This window comes from Malurus melanocephalus, unplaced genomic scaffold (assembly GCF_030028575.1).
Source record: "Malurus melanocephalus ecotype Western Australia unplaced genomic scaffold, MMel_1.1 scaffold_582, whole genome shotgun sequence".
NCBI classification, from domain to species: domain Eukaryota; kingdom Metazoa; phylum Chordata; class Aves; order Passeriformes; family Maluridae; genus Malurus; species Malurus melanocephalus.
Genome location: NW_026623814.1, coordinates 137827 through 157165, shown reverse-complemented (window position 1 = coordinate 157165; position 19339 = coordinate 137827). Strand labels below are relative to the sequence as shown.

At 36.6% G+C, this 19339-nt stretch overlaps 1 protein-coding gene across 2 annotated transcripts in view; it reads left to right on the top strand.

The window, feature by feature from the left end:
* KCNN2 (potassium calcium-activated channel subfamily N member 2) overlaps positions 1 to 19339 on the top strand; it is a 67462-nt gene that overhangs the window by 36775 nt on the left and 11348 nt on the right. For both annotated transcript variants that reach the window (XM_057382717.1, XM_057382718.1), the window contains exon 4: positions 7955 to 8096. In XM_057382717.1, coding sequence (XP_057238700.1) covers positions 7955 to 8096 — 142 coding nt within the window. The remainder of the gene's footprint in view (positions 1 to 7954; positions 8097 to 19339) is intronic.

The window sequence follows — 19339 nt, the reverse complement described above, 5'->3', positions numbered from 1 at the left end:
GATAAACACAGTATACAGAAGTACTGAATGAGCTGCTCTTGAATATTTCAGATTTTATTTCTAATGGTCAGTGTGTTTGCAGTCACTGTCCTTTCTGGATAACTTGCTGAATTTTGCTCTCAAAGCAGAGTTAATGTTTACTCAAACTGTGGTTTGGCACAGATTTTAACAGGCATATTCCTTTTTTCAGCACCTGTCCTAAGCCTTTCAGAGTTTGTCTCTCTACCAGATTACAGAGTCATTCTTAATTTAAATTTAAGTTCAAAGAGTTTCAAAACCGTATTCTGAGATACTTTGCCAACTTGTATCCTAACAGTAAGAACAGTGAGATGAAGATGCTGATGTGAATCAGCTTTGTGCTTGAGAGGAGCCTAACAACAATTTCACTCGCTTTGGTCAGTGCTCTCCTCACTAAGCTGCCAAAGTAACAAAAGGATATCAGCTGCTCATTTTTCTTGTGCTTTGTGGAAAGCCTGATGTATTGCTTGTTCAGTGGGAGTTCTTTCCATGTTGCTTCACGTGTTGAAACTGATGCCTTTAAGAGGCAATTTTGCTACTTCAGGATATGMCACTACTTCAGCAAAATGAAGTATTCTGGTGTTATGCAATTTTGGGGTGTCTAATTTAAGAGAATTATTTTGAAACGTGTGTGTCATTTATAGAGGACTTTGGGTTGGCTGGGTTTTAGCCAGAGTTTTGAGCATACAGGCTAAATCAAACCATGCAGTAGGGAGCTGAGAGCTCAGAAGGTAATAATCACTGAAATAATCATCGCCTGTTACAAAAATTTTAACTTCATCCGAAGTCTGTGAGAGCTATGAAAAATTGAAACATGATACTTCATTTCCAAAAAATGCTGCTAAAAATGGTATGCAGTGAGGTATTTTGTGCTGAGAGCAGTTGTGCTTTGCAGTGGAAAAGGTACTAGTGTGTTTTTGGTGAAGACCAAAAAGTGACATATGATCATGGAATTGTGGAGCACATTGTAATACACATGCCAAAGTCCATGAATAAGGATTGTTTCATACCTTACTGTTTTGGTGCTGATTGCTACTCCTGATCCAGCACTGATATCAACCACTGGAACCTGAGTTTGACAACACTTGAGCTACATGAACCATGCTTAGTTTTTCTGCAGAGTCTGCATGTGTATATAGAGATTGGGAAAGGCTACACAGTTGAGTTTTTAAAGTCTAAAGGCACTCCTTTGAAACATGCAAACTCTTTTTATTGGTGACAGAATATTATCAAATGTAAAGAAATAGAGCTGAGAAGAGCTGTATTCCTGAGCCTGCTGTACAACATAAAGAAGATAGATCTTTCTGAAAGGAGATGGTCTGAACATAATAAAATGTATTGATATGTTAGAAATACTTAAGATTAGGCAAATTTTTGTAGAAAGAATAATTAATATAAGGTTTTTGAAATTAAAAGCATCAGTAATAGAACCTTTGTGACAACTGCTACTGTTATTCCCATCTTTCATCTCTGAAAGGCACAAAGGTATTCCTACTTGCCTTATTTTCTGTTATGTTGCACACATTTTATTAAAATAAGTAATTTTTAGGCACAGTGAACCTGATTATTTTTCAAAACAGGCAGATTATATGTTTAGAACTCATGGCTGTAGGCAAAGCTCTTTCAAGTCTCTAGGACTAAAGAGTTTGTTTAGGACTTTTTGTACAGCTTTCCAAGAGCTTTAGCAATATTCATTATTCTGCTGAGTCACAAGAAATCACAACTTCAGTTATGCCACTGCAGGAACAAAATAGCTTGAAACTGCTGAAAAGAACACAGTGGGAGTAAGAATACGCCTGTACTGGGGGATAAGTACCAAAATTGGGGCTTGAGAAGAGGTGGGCGTGTTTCTTAATTGAGGCAAGAAAAAAATTCTCCTCAAACTCTCTGAAAACTTTGATAAGAYACGTTAGCGTTTTTACATAGTCTAAGACCTTCTTAAGCAGTAGTTACCACTTTATTCACAGGATTACATTTTGATACTTTGATACGTGGATACATTGATACTGAGCTCTTCTGTCTTCTGTTCTTTTTAGTGGATTGCTCTTTGTCACGAATTTAAAGTTTTGCCAATTTCCCAATAGTTACAGAATTGATTACCAGATTCTCTTTAGCACTCTTACACTAATTGAAGAATGTTTTAAAAGGAAAAAAGAGGTCAGGTACTTTTAAGGAGCTTCAGCAACTTTTTTGCTTGTAGCAGAATGGCTTCTCTTGGAAAGATGGAAAATCTTCCCATCTGCTACAGCTGCAGACAGGTATGCTGATTTACCACAGCGTCAGCTCTACAGCACTAGGAAGAAAAGGCCTTCACCACTACAGGACAAATAAAAGCTTGGCATGCTTGGGAAAAAAAAAGGCAGTTAGTCCTTATTTCTCTACTGGTAGGTTATCAGTTGCTCAAGCATTGACAGGTGGGKATCTGACAGCAGCTAGGGGTTTTAATAATTTTATGTCTTCATCATTATCTTTAAACTGTAATTTATATTCAAAATTAATGATAAAATTTCTTAAAACATACTGTCTTACCCTTCTGATTTTGTGTCAATTTCTCTCTCATCTGTCCTTTTCATTTAGATATTTTCCATCCATCTTAGCTAACATAATGACTTATGCTAATCACATAGTAACACTTCATTTTTTTTTGCTTTATTAGCTTTCTGTAAATAGCTTGAAAATGCTCTTAGCAGAGACATCATGGACATTTTTGGCCATGGTAGAAGCAATCCAGTCAGCTGACTCTTACCCATTACTTTTGACTGGGCTCATAACTGCTACCAGTCTGTTTGAAATGCAGGCATTTGTTGTGCTGTTTTGTACTTCCATTAAGCAGTTATTGTGACAAGAACATTTTTGCCGCTCTTCATAAATATTAGCGGGCATCAACAGATGTGTTACAAAAAAGGAGTGGCATGCATTTTTTTAAGCTGTCCTTCGGATCCTAAGCCTGTCAAGGAAGACAAAATTTTTCCATTGACTTAATCATATTTGGAGTCAGCCCCACTGTTCCTTCCAAGTGCTATTATGGGTTTCTTTTTGACTTTCTTTGAAACAGGAGGAAGTGAAAGGCAATAAAAAGGCATGCCTGCTATCATCACAGATAAAAAGCTGTCAGTACTAACCATCTAAGACTAAAAAGGCAGTAACAAAATGGTCTGATACTGTGGGGGAGCTCTAATAGCTGGTTAGATCAATCAGTGTCTCAACTGAGTCTTGACAAGTTTCTGATTTAATGGGCTGAGCCTCTTTCCAGCTGCTAATAGTCTAAAAGATTTTAAGGTTTGACAAGATAGAACTCAGAGTGAATTGCCATTGCTATTCTTCGTGATTGTGGTAAAAGCAGACCATTTCTTTCCCTACAGATAGGGTCATCTTCTCAATCACTTTTAGCCCTTTCCTTGAGTTCTTCAAGAAGGCAAAACCAAAGACAGCAAAGTTATCAGAGGCTGTTCATGGAGGCAGAGAAACTGAAATGAAGCTGCTAAGTGTGAATTAATGCACCAGTGATCAAGCTTAATGTTGTACTTGATTACTTCTTATTAATCTCTTTTTAAGATGAATGTATCTCAGATGTCCACATGTGTCTGTGTGATAATGATGTGCAGCTAAAATGCAGATATTTTACCAATTGAATGAAACTTCATCGTGTACAAACATGCTTCTGAAGGGAAGCAGTACTGAAAATCATGGTACCAGTAGTGAAAGCAGAAGAAAGGGACTGCTGTTTGATAAAGAATTTAAAATATTTCTTTGACAAGCAAAGCCACTGCAGTATTGTCACCTAAAGAATATATTCCTCTTTCCAAGATGAGTTGTAAAACTCCCACTCAGTTTGGCATGAGAAAGAATTGAGCCATGTTTTTTTTATTTTTACAAATATAATCGTTGAGCTATTTTAAATTAGAGGGGTGTCAAGGCTTATATATCCTGGTTGGTGCAAACTGGATAGTTTCACAGGATGCTGATTGCCTAGTGAATAGTGTGTTCCAGCTGCAATGCTAACTGCCTGCTGACATGTTCCTTAATAGAAAAGGAGTGTGATAAATAATTCTTATGCCTGTGTGACTTCAGCCAATTATTATTGTACATTTCAGGAATACGTATCTTTTCTAAATGACCCTTTATTGTGCCAACTTGTGAGGTTGGGTGTAACTGTCTATAGATGCAGTTTTAATACAGTTAAATACTAGTTCTTATCTTCAAGTGACTCACTGTTTTTCTAATGCAAGTTTTTCTTGACTAATAATAGTGGAATTAAAATATTTAAATGAATATATTTGTATTGATTTTAACTTTAAAAGAAAAAAAAACATTTACAAAAATAAAAACCTTTATCAAAATAAAAATTAATGACGACAAAGCTTTTGTCTTTGGAGTTGGGTTGGTAATGAGAATATTCTGCTTTGTGAAAAACCTGTCACTGAAAGGAAATCTTTGTTTCCTTTACTTTCTGAGCTTTCAGATTTCCTAGCTGTTTATGGTACAGTGTTTTCCTGTCGGATTTCAGAATCTCACATATAGAGTGAATGGATAGTTTAGGAAAATCACAGTTGGGTACTGGAATGTTACATCCAAGCTRTCTTTCACAGTCCAGCTGGAATGAGATGTTTGTGGCTGAGATGATGACTGAGAGTGAGTGAGACAGCTCTGCTCCAGTGCTGGTGTGCTTTGCTTTTCTCCTCTCTATAATGTCCATTACAGTTGGCTCTACTGGGGATAATCTCAACAGTGTAGTGAAAAGATAGAGTGGTAGAAATGTTTTTTATTAGGACTTCTGATCAATTCTGGTGCCATACATTAGAGCTGCACTTACATAAAAACATGGGACAGTTTAACTTCTGCTATGTCCATTTTTCTATTCCCTGCATAAATGGAGAAGTTTGGTCTTTAATACTGGGATAGCTTTGAAAGCAGATCAAAGGGCAGTGGGTTGATTTCTTTCCCCCTCCACAAAACAAAGCATTTTAAATACTTCTGATGCTAATTTTTAGCCATTTCCATGACTGTACAAATAAGATGCTGCATATACTACTTTCTCAAAGCTTTTCCCACTTTGATACAGATGTAATAATTTTCTACCTGATTGTGGACACAGGGTAGCAGAAGACTCCCCTGGTTTTGCTGGTTCAGGCTTGAAACCCAAGTGATAGTGGTGCCTAGTGACTGAGTAGAGTACCTGGAAATCTATGCTAGCACAACTGTAATCTTATGAAAAGGAAGATGGGTGTAGACACATACCAGAACTGCTAGCCACAGAGATTCAAAAATCTTAAGCGAGGCTGCAAAAAATAAGAGACAAGAGTAAACCACATTCCTAAAAATCTGGCAAAGAAATTATAGTATTATYATGAGAGTGACACCCTTTTATATTGTCTCAATTTTATTTATAAATTTTCAGGTTGCAAAGTCAGCCCTTCAACTTTCCGTGTATGGTTGCAAAAGAAAAAGTTTTTAGGTTTTGTTGAAAGATTAAGTTAGGCAAATTAGGTAATGTGCATGCTTTACTGTGTTTGAGCATTTTGCAGCAATAGGGAGGGCACAAAATATTCTTTGTTTTGTAGTCGCAGTAAAGAAATTCATAAGTCGTGGTGTTGATTTTTAAATTAAACATGCAATGTTTGATTGCTGAACTATCACCCAAAAACCACAACCAAGTGAAATATTCAGAGTAGCAAATCCAGCAGGCCTGAGCTAACAAGATGAAAACATTTGAACACATCCTTGAATTGTGCTAACAAATATTGATACAGATGGCTTTAATGAAAAATTCATCTAGGAAACCTTAATGTCTCCAATTAAATTTGAAAAGCTTCTGATGTGCTGTTTAAAWTTTAACTCTATGTCACCTTTTTTAAAGATTCTATCTGTAGGTTGGGTTGTGTATTTTCTGACGTGGATCAAGGAGGATAAGTGCATAGTCTCCCATTATCTCTTTACCATCAAGGCTTGAGAAAGGAGTATTTTTGAATATTACATTCCTTATGTGATATTCAGTTCTGGAACTTACTGAGTTGTCTTTGAGTATTCTGTTTTCAGTCACATGAAGAATGGAAATGGCAGGTTCAAAATCCAAAGAGAGGCCTTAAATGTTTTACAAATATTTATGTGAGCATTTGTTAGTATTTAGCTGGGTTGCTAGCCTTTGAATGTACTGTGGCTTTAGTGCCTTTCTGTGAGGCTCATCCTGACCCTGTGGGTCATATTTCTAATTTGGTACTTCCTAGTCATTAGCATGATAGGTACACAGGCTTTCTTCTTGCCTCCTGGATGGGATGACTGTGCTTCTCTCTCTATATCCATGTATTTCACAGGTCTTATTTGCTAAGTTTGTGAATCAAGACTAAAATCTGTAGCATTTAGTGCAGTCTGGAATAAAAACAGTCAGATTGCAAATGTCAGCTATGCAAAGCTCTGTGGTCATGAGTTAAATCAAGTCTGCTGTTCTTTCTTTTTTACTCTTTTTGCTGTTGTGATTATCATTACTTGTGTCCTTAGGAGCTCCAAATGTCATCTTTTACTATCTTGTTCTAAGTTTTGTTCTAGGCAGAACAAAACAACTTCAAAAGCTTGTATACTGACACCAGGAGAGAGGAAAATGCAGGTGAAGTACGGAACAGACATGATTGGAATGATTGCTGTGGTCTCTGGCAGTCAAAGAGCTTTTACTCATCAGTAAAAGAGCTTGTAATTATCAGAGCATAGGTGGGACTTTGAAGACAGCATTTTGCAGATATTTATAGTGAATATGTGGCAAGTGAGAGAATTGGGAATTTCCTGAGAGTTGCCTGAGTGTTGTTCTGCATTCACGGAGACTGTGGTCTGGAAAGGAAGGAAGGGGAAGCACTTATTTCAGTTGTGGGAAGCAGGTTGTTTACAGATTGGTGAGCTAATTCATAAATGGCTCTCTGTGACCCCCTGTCAGACACAGATTTAGGGACTGGCTAAAATAATACCCTTGGGGAATATAACAACATATAGTTAACCTGAGGTTTCACCGCAGCTGTAGGGGTGATTGCAGCCTGGAGTGTGCAGTGGCTGCTGCAGATATCCTCTGTTTATCCTCTATTTCAGAGCTGCTCTGTCCAGGGAGCAAAATGCCACCTACTTCAGGCTATTAGGCATTTTTTCCCCACCACGGACTGGGGGGTGACAACTAATTTTTAGACGTAAAATGTAGCTTTATGTTCTATTAGGTACATATGTCATATGAAGACAAGATTATTAATCTGAACTTCGGGTGTAATTGAAGAAGAAAATGAACATATTCCACTACAATATTGAAACTAARTCAAGAAATGGTGCATCATGAAATTTCACTTAAAATAATATTTTAATATTAAAGGGAGTTTTTGCTATAGTTAAGGTAAACTTGTATTGATAGTAAGAAATGCAATGGCATACTTTTCTATTTACCTTGAACTTGTACAAGGAGAGGGAAGACCACAGATTGTCTAAGTCAGCCTTTACTTGATAGCTCACGATTTTCTCATCATAGACTTGTCTTTAGGCCAAGGAGGTGTAGATGTACTCTGCTGTCTGCTGCACTCAACCTTTTCTGACTTTCATGTTTGCCTCAGACAGCGGCACCTATTATGGACTGGTGTCTTGTGCTGCTGCAGAGGATAACTGGGACTTGTATCCCTGGTGAAGAGATTCTGCTAAAAAACAAAGAGATTTCTATTTTACAGATAATAACCAAATACTGAATTAAAAACCATCACGAGTATCTCTACTACTGGGGCTATTTTTATACCTTCTGATTCTTTACTGCTGATGTAACTGTATTTTGGTTATATTTAATTCCTTACAGCTGCTTTTAAAAAGAGATTATATGCAAGAATGATTGTATGACGGCTTAATGCTTTTTTTTTTCTGAGAGCACAATATTTTAACTTATGTTTTCATGATAAAGAAATTATTTTCTTCTTCTTTTCAGATACCATGACCAACAGGATGTTACTAGCAACTTCCTCGGGGCAATGTGGTTGATTTCAATAACTTTTTTATCCATTGGATATGGGGATATGGTACCAAATACATACTGTGGAAAAGGAGTCTGTTTACTTACTGGAATCATGGTGAGTGAATTTRTTAATTGGATATGAGATTACATTTGCTGCAATTAATCTCAAAACTTTGGTAGTCATAAAGAAATATTTATCTGCTGGCTTGCAAAGTGTATACTTAATTGGACCATTCCCACAGTCTTTCATTCCTGGCAATGAAATGGAGTTTTCTTCTTTTTTAGGTAATAATTTAGTAGCAGTGTAATGAAATACAGAGAAACAAATTCCACCCTGACTTAAGTCATAGCTTCAGAAATCTCAGTAAAGTCTTTCATTAAATGTCAAGGTATCATATCCTTTCGATCATCTTTGGGCATATGTAATTGGACCAATACTAATAATGAACCTTCAGTTCTGACTTTTTTCCTTAAAATTAAGTTATTCATAAAGAGACATACTCTTAGAGTCTTTGGGCATAGTTTTCTACTCTGTTTGTTACAAGTCTAATGACGTGTTATAGCAATCTGTTGCTTTAAGTGGAATTACATTGTGCAATTTGCACAGTAAGAGCCTTGGCTACCATTGATAACTTGCAGCAATTGTTAGGTCATGCATAATCAATATATATTTATTTAGTGTATTTCAGGCCTGGTTTTGACTTTTTTGTACTTCACCATTTAGTCAAAGTTGAGCAGGGAGTAAATCTGGGGGTGTCGTAACACTGGATAAATTTATGCATATCTACAGTAAAAAAAAAAAAAAATGTAAAAAAAGTTCTGGGCTCTGCCTCTCTTATTGAAACCAACTTGTGTGCAAATGTCCCTGTGAGTGAGAAAGGCTGAGTGTGTCATATATGCAGTGTATATAACAATAAGATACATACYTGCTTCTTAGTTTTTGCCACTGGTTATAAGTAATGCATTTCCAATATCTACCTCTCTTAAAACAGCTATATTGGGATTGTGGCTGAAAGCAGATGGTATCAAATCGTTGCCCCTTTTGAGCAGATATGTTGGTAGAGTCTTTGTTTATAGTAAGTGCATATTTTATGTCCACAGAATAAAATAGGCATCTTTTTGTACTGTTTAAGGATTTTTTTACAAAAGATTGAAAAAAATAAAATTAAAAAGTGAAAATGGATAGATTTCAGGTCTTTGACATTTATTGATAAAGGCTTCCAGTAAATTTTGCCAAAGGTGGCAAATGCGTATCTCCTTAAATACAGAGATTGTAGTTGAGTTGGAAGGTCCAGGCTAAAAGCAGAAAATCCATTTTCAAGGCTTTTGGCTGAGCTCAAATATGCCATCTTCTGGGGTATTTGCCTTTCCTCCTCTTTCTGTGTTGGATATTGATGCCAGAGAGAACAAAATGTGGTCCTAAATTCACAAGGAAAAGAGATGGAGAAGCAGTGTTTATTGCCACCTAACAGTGCAGGGATTGCAGAATGACAGAATCCTGATATAAAGTAGCTTCCATTGCTTCCATGAAAAAACTAAAGTATGGAATTACAAATACCATTTTCACACATTGGCTTCTCTTTCTTATATCTAGTAGACTTGTAAAATGTGTGGATGATACCTTCATGTCTCTGATTGGTTTTTTTTAGTGATTATAAGTTCTGCAGCTGYTTTGGGAGAATGAAGACTCCAATCAGAATCTCATGGTAATGAGTTTGGGATAAATGTCTCCAGAGACAGAAAGCATTTAACAAAAAAGCATTCTCAAAAAAATGAGCCAAGTAGCTGCTGCGTGATGATAGCTAAAACAATAGTGAAAGCCTCCCCACTAATTACATTAATGTCATCCTTGAAAAAAATTATGGAGCAAGGCGAAAAAGTCAGATGCTGAAATTACCCTGTTTATTTTTTTTTGGGGGGAGGGGGGGTTGCTTTTTCTTTTATTTTCTTTTGTTTTTATAAAGGATCTGAGCAATGTGAAGTATGACACAGTAAATATAATAACTCTCTTCTAGCTTAACCTGCAATACCAAAAATCTTACAGGTCTTGAATATCATTCTTTCAATCCAATTACTCTTCTGAAAATTGTACAGTAACTAATGTTTCTTGTGGAAAATACAAGATGCTCAAAAAACAGACCTAGAGATTTTTATTTCAGTAGCAACAATTGATTGTCTAATTAAAAGATACACAAGGTTAATTGCCGAAGGGATGTAGTAAAATAAAAGTGTGTATTTTACTTTGAGAAAGTAATTCCCTGACATCTGAAGCAGCAAATACATTGTGAATTGCATTACATGAAAATAYTGACACAGATGGGTCAAGGCAGAGATGCTTTACAGACAAGCAAGTGAAATTGAATGGGATGCTTCAACTCAATTACCAATCAGTTTTTTTCCAATGAGACTTCACAAGTAAAAATAACAGACTATGGGCCAGGTGGAATATGAATTGATAGCAAATGCCCTCTGTATACATTAGGTAGATCTGCAAGAGTGTGGTGGATACAAATACAGTTGCTGTCACTGTTCTTGGAACAGGAGAAGAAATTGGGAGACCTATGGCATCTTCACCATGCCGTGCAGCTTGTCTGGCTACTGTATTTGCACATGTTTTATGCCTACTGGCAATGCCCTGCCTGGTTGGCAGTGCACACCCAAGCAGATCTCTCAGATGTTCAGCAGCACGGTGATCTCAGATGGAGAGATCCTTGTATGGTTTGTAAATGGAACTGTGTGTGTAGGCTGCACTTAAACCTTCTTAATGACTTTTCACAACTAGGACCTTTGAGAAGTTTGCAAAATTTTCCTCACTTTATAAGGCAAACAATGAAGTTAGCAAAAATTTATAGAAGATCAGTAGAAATTGGTAASGAGGAGTGTGAGAAGAGATGGGAAGATGCATAATTATGGACTATGAGATGGACAACTTTTACAGACCTTTGCAAGCTTTTGAAGTTACACAAGATAAAATTGCAATCAATTTTTCTGACTCCAAATACAAGAACCTGTTGCAAGTTTTAAGAAGGTCATTTTTCCTTTTAGATGCAGCATTATGTATTGAGGTGGTGTGTTTTTTGTATGATGTGAAGTTTCTGATGCCRAATCTTCCTGCAAATCCACCCAGCAACAGTTAGAAGCAGACATGTAGGACAAACCTATGTTACTACAAATAAAATKAATTAGTTGCAATTGTCCTGTCCCRGGATACMTGRGTTGGTTTGGTGTAGCTTGATGAAGTTTGATATAAATGAAATAGATGTTATTTCAAAGTGTCTGCTTTGCTAATGTGGAAATTAGAGTTTAATTGCGTCTGTTATGGAAATGAACTTCAAAGAGATTGTTAGGTTGAAAGAACCAAATAAATAAGGAAAGTTTGTTAAAGTTATACAATGGATGTGGACAAGATTAGAGTTTTTCTTGCAAAAATTTTAAGTGGCATCTTGCAGCTATTTGAAGACCACTCATATAGGTGAAATTGTCTTATTAGAGTTCTTGAAATGCAGTCGTTGTGTAGAATCTGGCTTTAGGGACAATAGTTTTTATTAGTTCCAAATTATTAATCTAAAATTAATAAGACCTGGTTTTAAATCTTCTCATGCTGAAGGTTATAATGTCCTTTGGAAGTCTGCATTTAGTTCTAAACAAATCACAGTTTCTTACCTGTGAATCAGGAAAAAAGTGAGGAGGATAAGGTATTTCTGCTATGAGAATAGAGGACTCCTCATCTAAGACTAAATTGTAATGTTTGTACAAATGGTAATTGTAGACTCAGCCTGGTTTTACCAGCAAATACAGAAAACTATCTAAAAAGAGGAATATGGCACTTAGAGAGTAGTTTCTAACCGTATTTTTTTTTGGTAGCAAATTCTGAACTGTATTATCTTTGCCATTTAATAGCTGCTAGATTGAAAGAAAAAGAGGGGGGAAAGAAGTAGATTCTAACTGCATAGTTATCATTGTCTACATGTGTTCTGGGATGAGTCCTGAAAAAGAGAAAAATAAGGTAAACATCAGATTCTAGCAATCAAATACGAAARTTATTTTATAGAACCTTACGGATAGTGAACATAAAGGTCATAAATTRTTGTGCGTAATAATGTCTGAAACACTGTGTGATTTTATGAAAACTTTTKTTCACATTGTATAATTGTGTAGTGCATAGGAGAAACATGGTTTATAAAGCAGAAATTTATTTTGAATTACATTCTAAAAGCTGAAAAGGTATCATCAATTCTAATTAGAGCACAGTGGTGACTAGTTTTGTGGATAAGAGGATATTTCAAAAATCTAGAACACTGATCAGTTTTTACTTTCCTGAGAGTACAGAAACTATGAAAAGCTTTTCAAATGCTATGCAAATTGATAGCATCAGTCATGTCTCAGATGTATGCTAGAGTTTAATTCAGGTTCTGATAATATAGGAATAATGTGACAACAGGATTTGGAACAGATTGTGTGTGTTCCTTCTAGCATAGTACAACCTAAGTAGACAGTGTATTGGACAGAAAATTTTTATGGAGAAAACGGTTACTGWTGCCTGAATTCTTAAGGGTAATGCTATTAAAAACTGGGCCGATGAGAAACTCTATCAGCCCCTATATTATTGTTGTTCCAGCACAACAAATTGCAGAAATGGAAACTTTTGTAGGGAACAAACATGGTTTGTGATTATTTTAGGTCTGTGGTTTGTTGGAATGAAATATTTAACTGAAGTAAAGAAACAAAAACTCTCAAAATTGAGTTGRGAGGCTCCAAAATGACCGAGTTGAGAAGCTCCATGAAGCAGGGRTTGAGAAGGCAGTAATCTGAAATCTGAGAGAATGGGCAGAGGCTCTGCTCCATTTGAGTRAATAACATCTCTTGAAAGGTTTCACTATCTTTCAAAATTAGAAAAATTAGGGGGAAAAAGCTTCTTCAGAAGGTCTTCTGTTTGCACCAGTAGATCAGGTATGTTTTTGAAGTGTCAGAGGACATGGGAACTGTTTTCCCCTTAGGCCTAGTTATGGATGCATTCCAGCAAATTCAGAGGCAATTAGCTCCTGGCAGCAGTTGTGTTCATGCTATCTTTGTTTATGTAGGTATTACTAGAGGATTATGTAGGTATTGCTGGATGACTATTGCAGCAAAACTTCTTTGTTCTGAGAAAGTGTAATTTCATCTGCAATAAYCTCAGATTTAATATAGCAGTTTTCACATACTTCTACACATATTCTCATGAAGCTTTTGTATTTACAACAGCGGTGTTGAACAAGAACATCATCAGTAGCCATCATTCTGAACCATTAAAGTGACATTTCCTATCAGCCTTATAGGCTGTTAAGCATGCTCATTTAATGAAATCACACTTCAACCATTGCTCAGCAARAAGTTTTTTATGTGTATAGGAATAAACTAACCAGGGTTGTTTTGTCTTTTATGACCACTGGAGGTTTACAAGAAGCCCAGTCATCAGGGCATATTCAACTGTCAGGCTTCTCTGAGCTAACCCTTCAATAATTTATATGTTTCCCTAGAGAAGAGATAYTGTCTTCATGTTATAAATCATTATATTCTGTGCTGTCCCAGATGTCTCTCCTAGTATCCAACTTCCATTACTCAAGAAGTTTACTTCACCCTCACTTATGACTACCCATTATTGTGTGGTGACAGTATTTAGTCAATTTCACATTTATACATAACATTTAATGGTCTTCATAATTTTCATTTTTGCAACATTTCTAAAAGCCTAATGGATTGACTAAAAGTAAACAAGTCTGCTCATCTACTCTTGTATAGATCAGAAGTTTAAATGTTGCAATAAAATCCTAGATGTGATGCAGACAAACTCCACTGAAGACAATAGTTGCCAGGCAAATACTGAATACATGAAAATATAAATGATGCAGAGGTATTTTAGATCACCCTTTTGAGATGGCATCGTTGTTGTCCTATTACTCATCTTATTTTTCTTCAGTCTTGCAAGGTTACACATCTCTCCCAGTAATCAAWGAGAAATGCAAAACCACATCCATACAGCACCATAGCCTCTGTCTGTCTTATTTTGAAGAGGTTTTTTGACTTCAAGCAACAATTTTTTCCCCCTTCCCTGGTGGTTCTGTATGTCCACCTTTGAGAGAGCCAAATGAAAAAAATACTTGTTTAAATTCTTACAGGATTTTCATTTTATGCAGAGCAGCAGGAGGAATGTTGTGCCTTTTCTGGTGCAGAGCTAAATTTCCCACCAGAACCATATGTCTGCAAAATGCACCTTCTCTGTCCCTCAGTGGATTCCAAGGGAAGTGAGCAAGAGTTGTGGCAACTTTCAGCTACAGGCAAGTATAGCAGGACATTTTTGTGACACCTACACCACTAAAGATTGCACTTCACTTCCAGTCCAGTAAACCAAAGATGCCAGAAGACCTTCAGCTGAGACACTGATACACACCAACAGCACCCTCCTTCAGGTCGTTGCAGGAGTGATTCAATTCACCCTTGCCTTGTGAAGGCATTTGGAAACCTTATAAAAAAAAAAAAAAAGAACCAAATGACAATGCCACAGGCATTTAGTTGGCAAAGTGCAGGGTTTCTCTACTGACCAAATGCTGCTTTCAATACTAACTGAAAATGCAGCCAGTGCTAAACTTTATTTGCCTCAGATAAACCCTTGGTTGAAGAGTTGAAAGCACCACTGTGGCTATCACTAAAATTGGGCCTTGTCCAGAATATTATGTGTACATGCTTGACTTCCCTTGAAGTCTGAACTCTGCAGTTTTGCCATCATTATATCGCAGCAATGTGAACCTCAGTCTCAGCACTTGTGAGTGGTAGTAAAGGCATGGTCTTGATCCAGATTCCATACCCACATTTTCATTGTGCACTTTGGGAAACACCAGCTTTGCCCCTCCAGCTGCCTTGGTGATATCTGCCATGGTTTACCATAACATAAAATCTCTGTAGTAACTTTTAATCAGTCAGCTTTGGTATGGTGACTGTGCTGATACCAGCAGAGAGCTCAGGGTGTGTTGCATAAGTGAACAGAACAGGATTGTGACTGAACTGCAAAAGGCATCTCAGCTGGTATGTAGTAGGAATCTTGATGGATAACTTTGACAAGGAGGAAAATGGCAAGGTCAGGGTCTAGTATGATGTGCACAATATGACTGGGTAATACAGCCCTACCACCTTCATTAATTCTTGTTTATATTCCTGTAGTGCTTCAGGACTCTTTAACACCTGATCCTATTGATACCAGTACTGAATAAAGACAGCAAAAATACATAGTCCAAATTACTGAACAGTTTATCATTCCCATAAAGCAAACAGGATGGGGAACAAGGAATTATGTATGATCTCGGCGTACCAGAATGTGATGTACCTTCATTGTTTTTGCTAGGATTTGTAGTAAGTAAAATCCTAAACAAAGGAGGGGAAGATTTTAAAAGAAAACTATATATCAGATTTCTATGTGTTTCTTGGGAGCTTTTACTAAGTAAAGAGGTGATGCAAAGGATCTTGTCTGAAAGAGCTTATTAGAGCTGAAATCCGTGAGGAGTTATAAAATACTGCAGCTGAGGGCAAATGTTCTGTATAYGATGCCRTAGAGAAGGGACWACATCAACACAGAGCAGAGTAACATCATAAGAATGACAAAGAAAATAACCATTGCAGCAATCTCTCAAGTGTCTAAGACATAGTGTGCTTTGTTAAAGCAGCTGAAAGGAGGCTTGCAATAATTCAAAACTGAGTGTCAAGAGGACAGACTGTGCAGAAGATGGGAAGAGTTGCTGTTTATGATGCCTGAGGGTAGAGTGAAAGATAACATGAAATAATAGCTGTACTTTTTACTGAGGATCATGTTTAAGCATTTTGTTCAGTTGCTAAATTTAAAGTATGACTTAAAATATCATTAATTTCACTTTTCTAATTTTTTCCCATCTCCAGTGGCATGGGCTTGATATCAAGAAGCCAATGCCTTATGACATTATTTTCCCCCCCTGAATTTAGTCCATCCTTCCATTAATTTTTTAAGGAGTATCAGTCACCATTTAGGTTTATGTAACTGAGAAAATTTTTAACCTACTAGTGTTTAACAAGTGCCTAAGTGTTTATGAGTAAAATGTCAGCATATACTTCTACTTACATTTCTATCAGGGAAATTGACTTTGGATTCTAGGCATCAAAGAGGGTACTGGAGAATGGCTTTCACAGGCTGTTGCTTGYCTGCATGAGCACTTGAACTTGAGGCACCATTCTTTGTTCTTAACGGGAGCAGCACATTTAGAGTTAAAGGTACAAAGAATGTCCTCAAATTGTTTGCAGTCACATCAAAGTATTTTCATAAGGGACAACAGCTAAATAGATTGACAATCAACTGTCCTGTGTAAATGGTAGTGAACCTTACACTAAAGGTTGTACTGCTCACAAATGCAAGTTCTACATCACTGTCAGAGATCTGATGCCACTGTGAAGTCCAGAGTTGGTTGATTTTCTCAGCTGGAAGGCTGAGGATCTGTTTGTTTTCAGACTTCTTGCTTTTACTGTGGTCTAATATGCTGCATTTCACATCAAGGAAGAAATACTGTGCATTCAGGATGAGATGGATGTGCTTCATCTTCTGGTCCTTGCAAACAGGAAATAGGCATTGCTSAGCTCATCAGCAAAGTCCCAATCTTGTTGTTTTAGAGAAGCCTGTTCYTAAATCTGTGATCTTTGAGCGCTTCTCATGCTTTAGTAGATGATTTCATTCCACGTGTACAGTCTTTCAGAAAATACAAAATTTCAGGTACATCACTTTTTAAAACTGGTAGTTGCCAGCAAATGCTTGATCATAGACTACTTGAACACCTAATTAATGGATGGTTAATGCTATTATTACCTGTTTCCATTAAGGGAGCAAATGAGCAGTGTAGTCAAACCTTAACTTTGACTTGATCAATTTGCTTACACTGCATGTATTGTAGTAATTTATGTCCTAAGTACCCATAAAATCAAGCTACTTACCAAGCCTAAATACAYTGCAATAACTCTGTAATGCAGGAGATGGTCAGGCAGCTGACTATGGAATTACAGTTCCAAATRGAATTGATTACTGCGTTGACACTTGAAAATATGTGCATTTCTGCCTTTTTCATTTTCTGCGTCTTACATATAATTCTCCCAAACAATAGCTTGAAGCAGTGATTTACTTTATTGTTTTCTTCAAAACAGGATATAAATAGTGATGTTGAAAATTATAAAATGCAGGAATCAAATAGAAGACTTTGTAGAATTTTGTTCTCTAGAACAAAAGTTGAAATAATTGCAATATTCTGCAGTTGAAATAATTATTAGTGTTTTTACCTAGATTGAGTAATTTTAATAGAAATAATTATTGGTGTTTTTATTTAGATTTAGTAATTTTAATAAATATGTTGTTATTGCATTACATAGTGTTGATATAAGAAAAAAGCTGAGCACGTAACCTGACCTACTGACTTTCCTATGAATCAGTATATTCAAAAACCATGGCAAGTATCATGCACACAATACTACCAGTTTTTAAAATAACTATTGCCTCTTTAATTTCAGCAATTTGGACTCATTCTCACTTTATTGGCATTTTAAGTATGTTGAGCTCTTCAGGGGASCCAGATAATACTGCAGATCACTGTAATGTAAGATACTAATTAGCATCATGTAGTTTAAGTGGAATTTTATTCATTGTTGTAAGCTGTTATGAATAATTATTTTTTTTCCTTCAAAGCACTGTGAAATATAAACATGCAGATAGCATGATACTTCCTACTTCTGGAGAAATGCTAAAAAGCCTTCTATTTGCATATCCTGAGATCCCATCATACACCACAAAACCARGAGATTTAAACTGAATCTGGAATGTCTTGCCATCATAGTAAGATGTTCTGGAGGTGAGGAAGGCAGCAGTACATATCCACCCTAGAGGTGGTTGTCATAGCTTGCCAGTGAGAAAATTGTGACGCTGCAGGCAGTATGTTTTATGTGAAACATAAAACTGCTGGTTTTAAYAGCATTTGGCCCTTATAACTGCTGTGCCACTTTGAAAAAGCATAAGACTTAATCACAAAGGCTGGAATGATTTTTGCCTCAAACCAAACTCTTTTGCCTGTCACCATTCCTCTAGTCTTTTTGAGGGGGACTGGAAAGAACAGTATAGTATTTCTCTCCCCAAGTAAATTGGCTTAAACAGGTGTTTTATGCCAGTGGGGTCTGTATTAATAAGCTCATTTCCATTCTAGCATTCTTGCTGTGAGCAGGCAGCACTTCAGTTATGTCACTAAGTCAGCATCTGGCCCTGGTTTTCCTGGCATACTGAACCAAATATACCTGCTTTTATCTACATTCCTTGCTATTATATGGGTTAATTTATTAATTTATTTGCCCACAGAGAAGTCTTCTGCATATGAGCATTTCCCTTGACAGGAAGAAGACCTAAAGAACACTGTCTGGTTTTGGGGAGGTGGGATATCTTRGAGCATCTCCTGCCTATTCCTCTTCTCAGAAGGCTCAGTGGACTTCTGAAMTGCTTAGCCTTAGGTTGTTTGGGCTGTCTTCTTCCTTTTTAATGGTTGATGGGGTCTGGAGAAGCAGAGGAAGCATTTTTACTCATGGAGAGGGCAAAACTTCAAGTAATTTCCCTTGGACTTCAATTACCACAAGATTGTAGAACAGAGAGCTAGAGAGCAGCAAACATTTAGTATTGAGGACAGGAGAGAAGCAGGAAATGCAGCAAAATTTTGAGAGACTCATTTGAAGGAACGCTGAGAGCTGTTGAGAATGGAAGCTTTGGTAGGTGAGAACTAATGCAGAAAATTAGGTTTTTGAGAGAGATCRGATGGATTTCTTGGAACAAGCTACCTGGGGAATGGAAAAATAATTAATTGAAGTTTTTCACAAGATTCATTGTGTGCCTCAGTGAGTACACAGAGAGACAAGATTCATTTTTGTGAGGACACTGTGTGAAAAAGGGTTTCCTTTTTGACTTTATTTTGCAGTCTTTGTGTTTGTTGTTGGATTTTGTATTTTGAAAGCTAAATTCTGATATTTCTTCTGGAGTTTCTGAAGAGAGTAAGGCAATTATAGAGATGAGGGATAGAGAATRAATTTATGGGAGAAATACAGAATGAGCAGAAGAATGAATGGAAGAAAGYTCTGTGACTGAGAATGTGGTAAGCTTCTATGGACAGATTGCTTTATATTGGGGAGCAACTGAYACAAATACAATAAGAATTAGATTGGAATGAAGCTGCAAGTTAAACGCAGCCTCATATATTTAAAATTACATTGATGCTTTTTTTTAAAAAAAAACAACATGTCAAAATTTGTTTATAAGGTGGCAGAATTCATAAAAAATGTAAATTA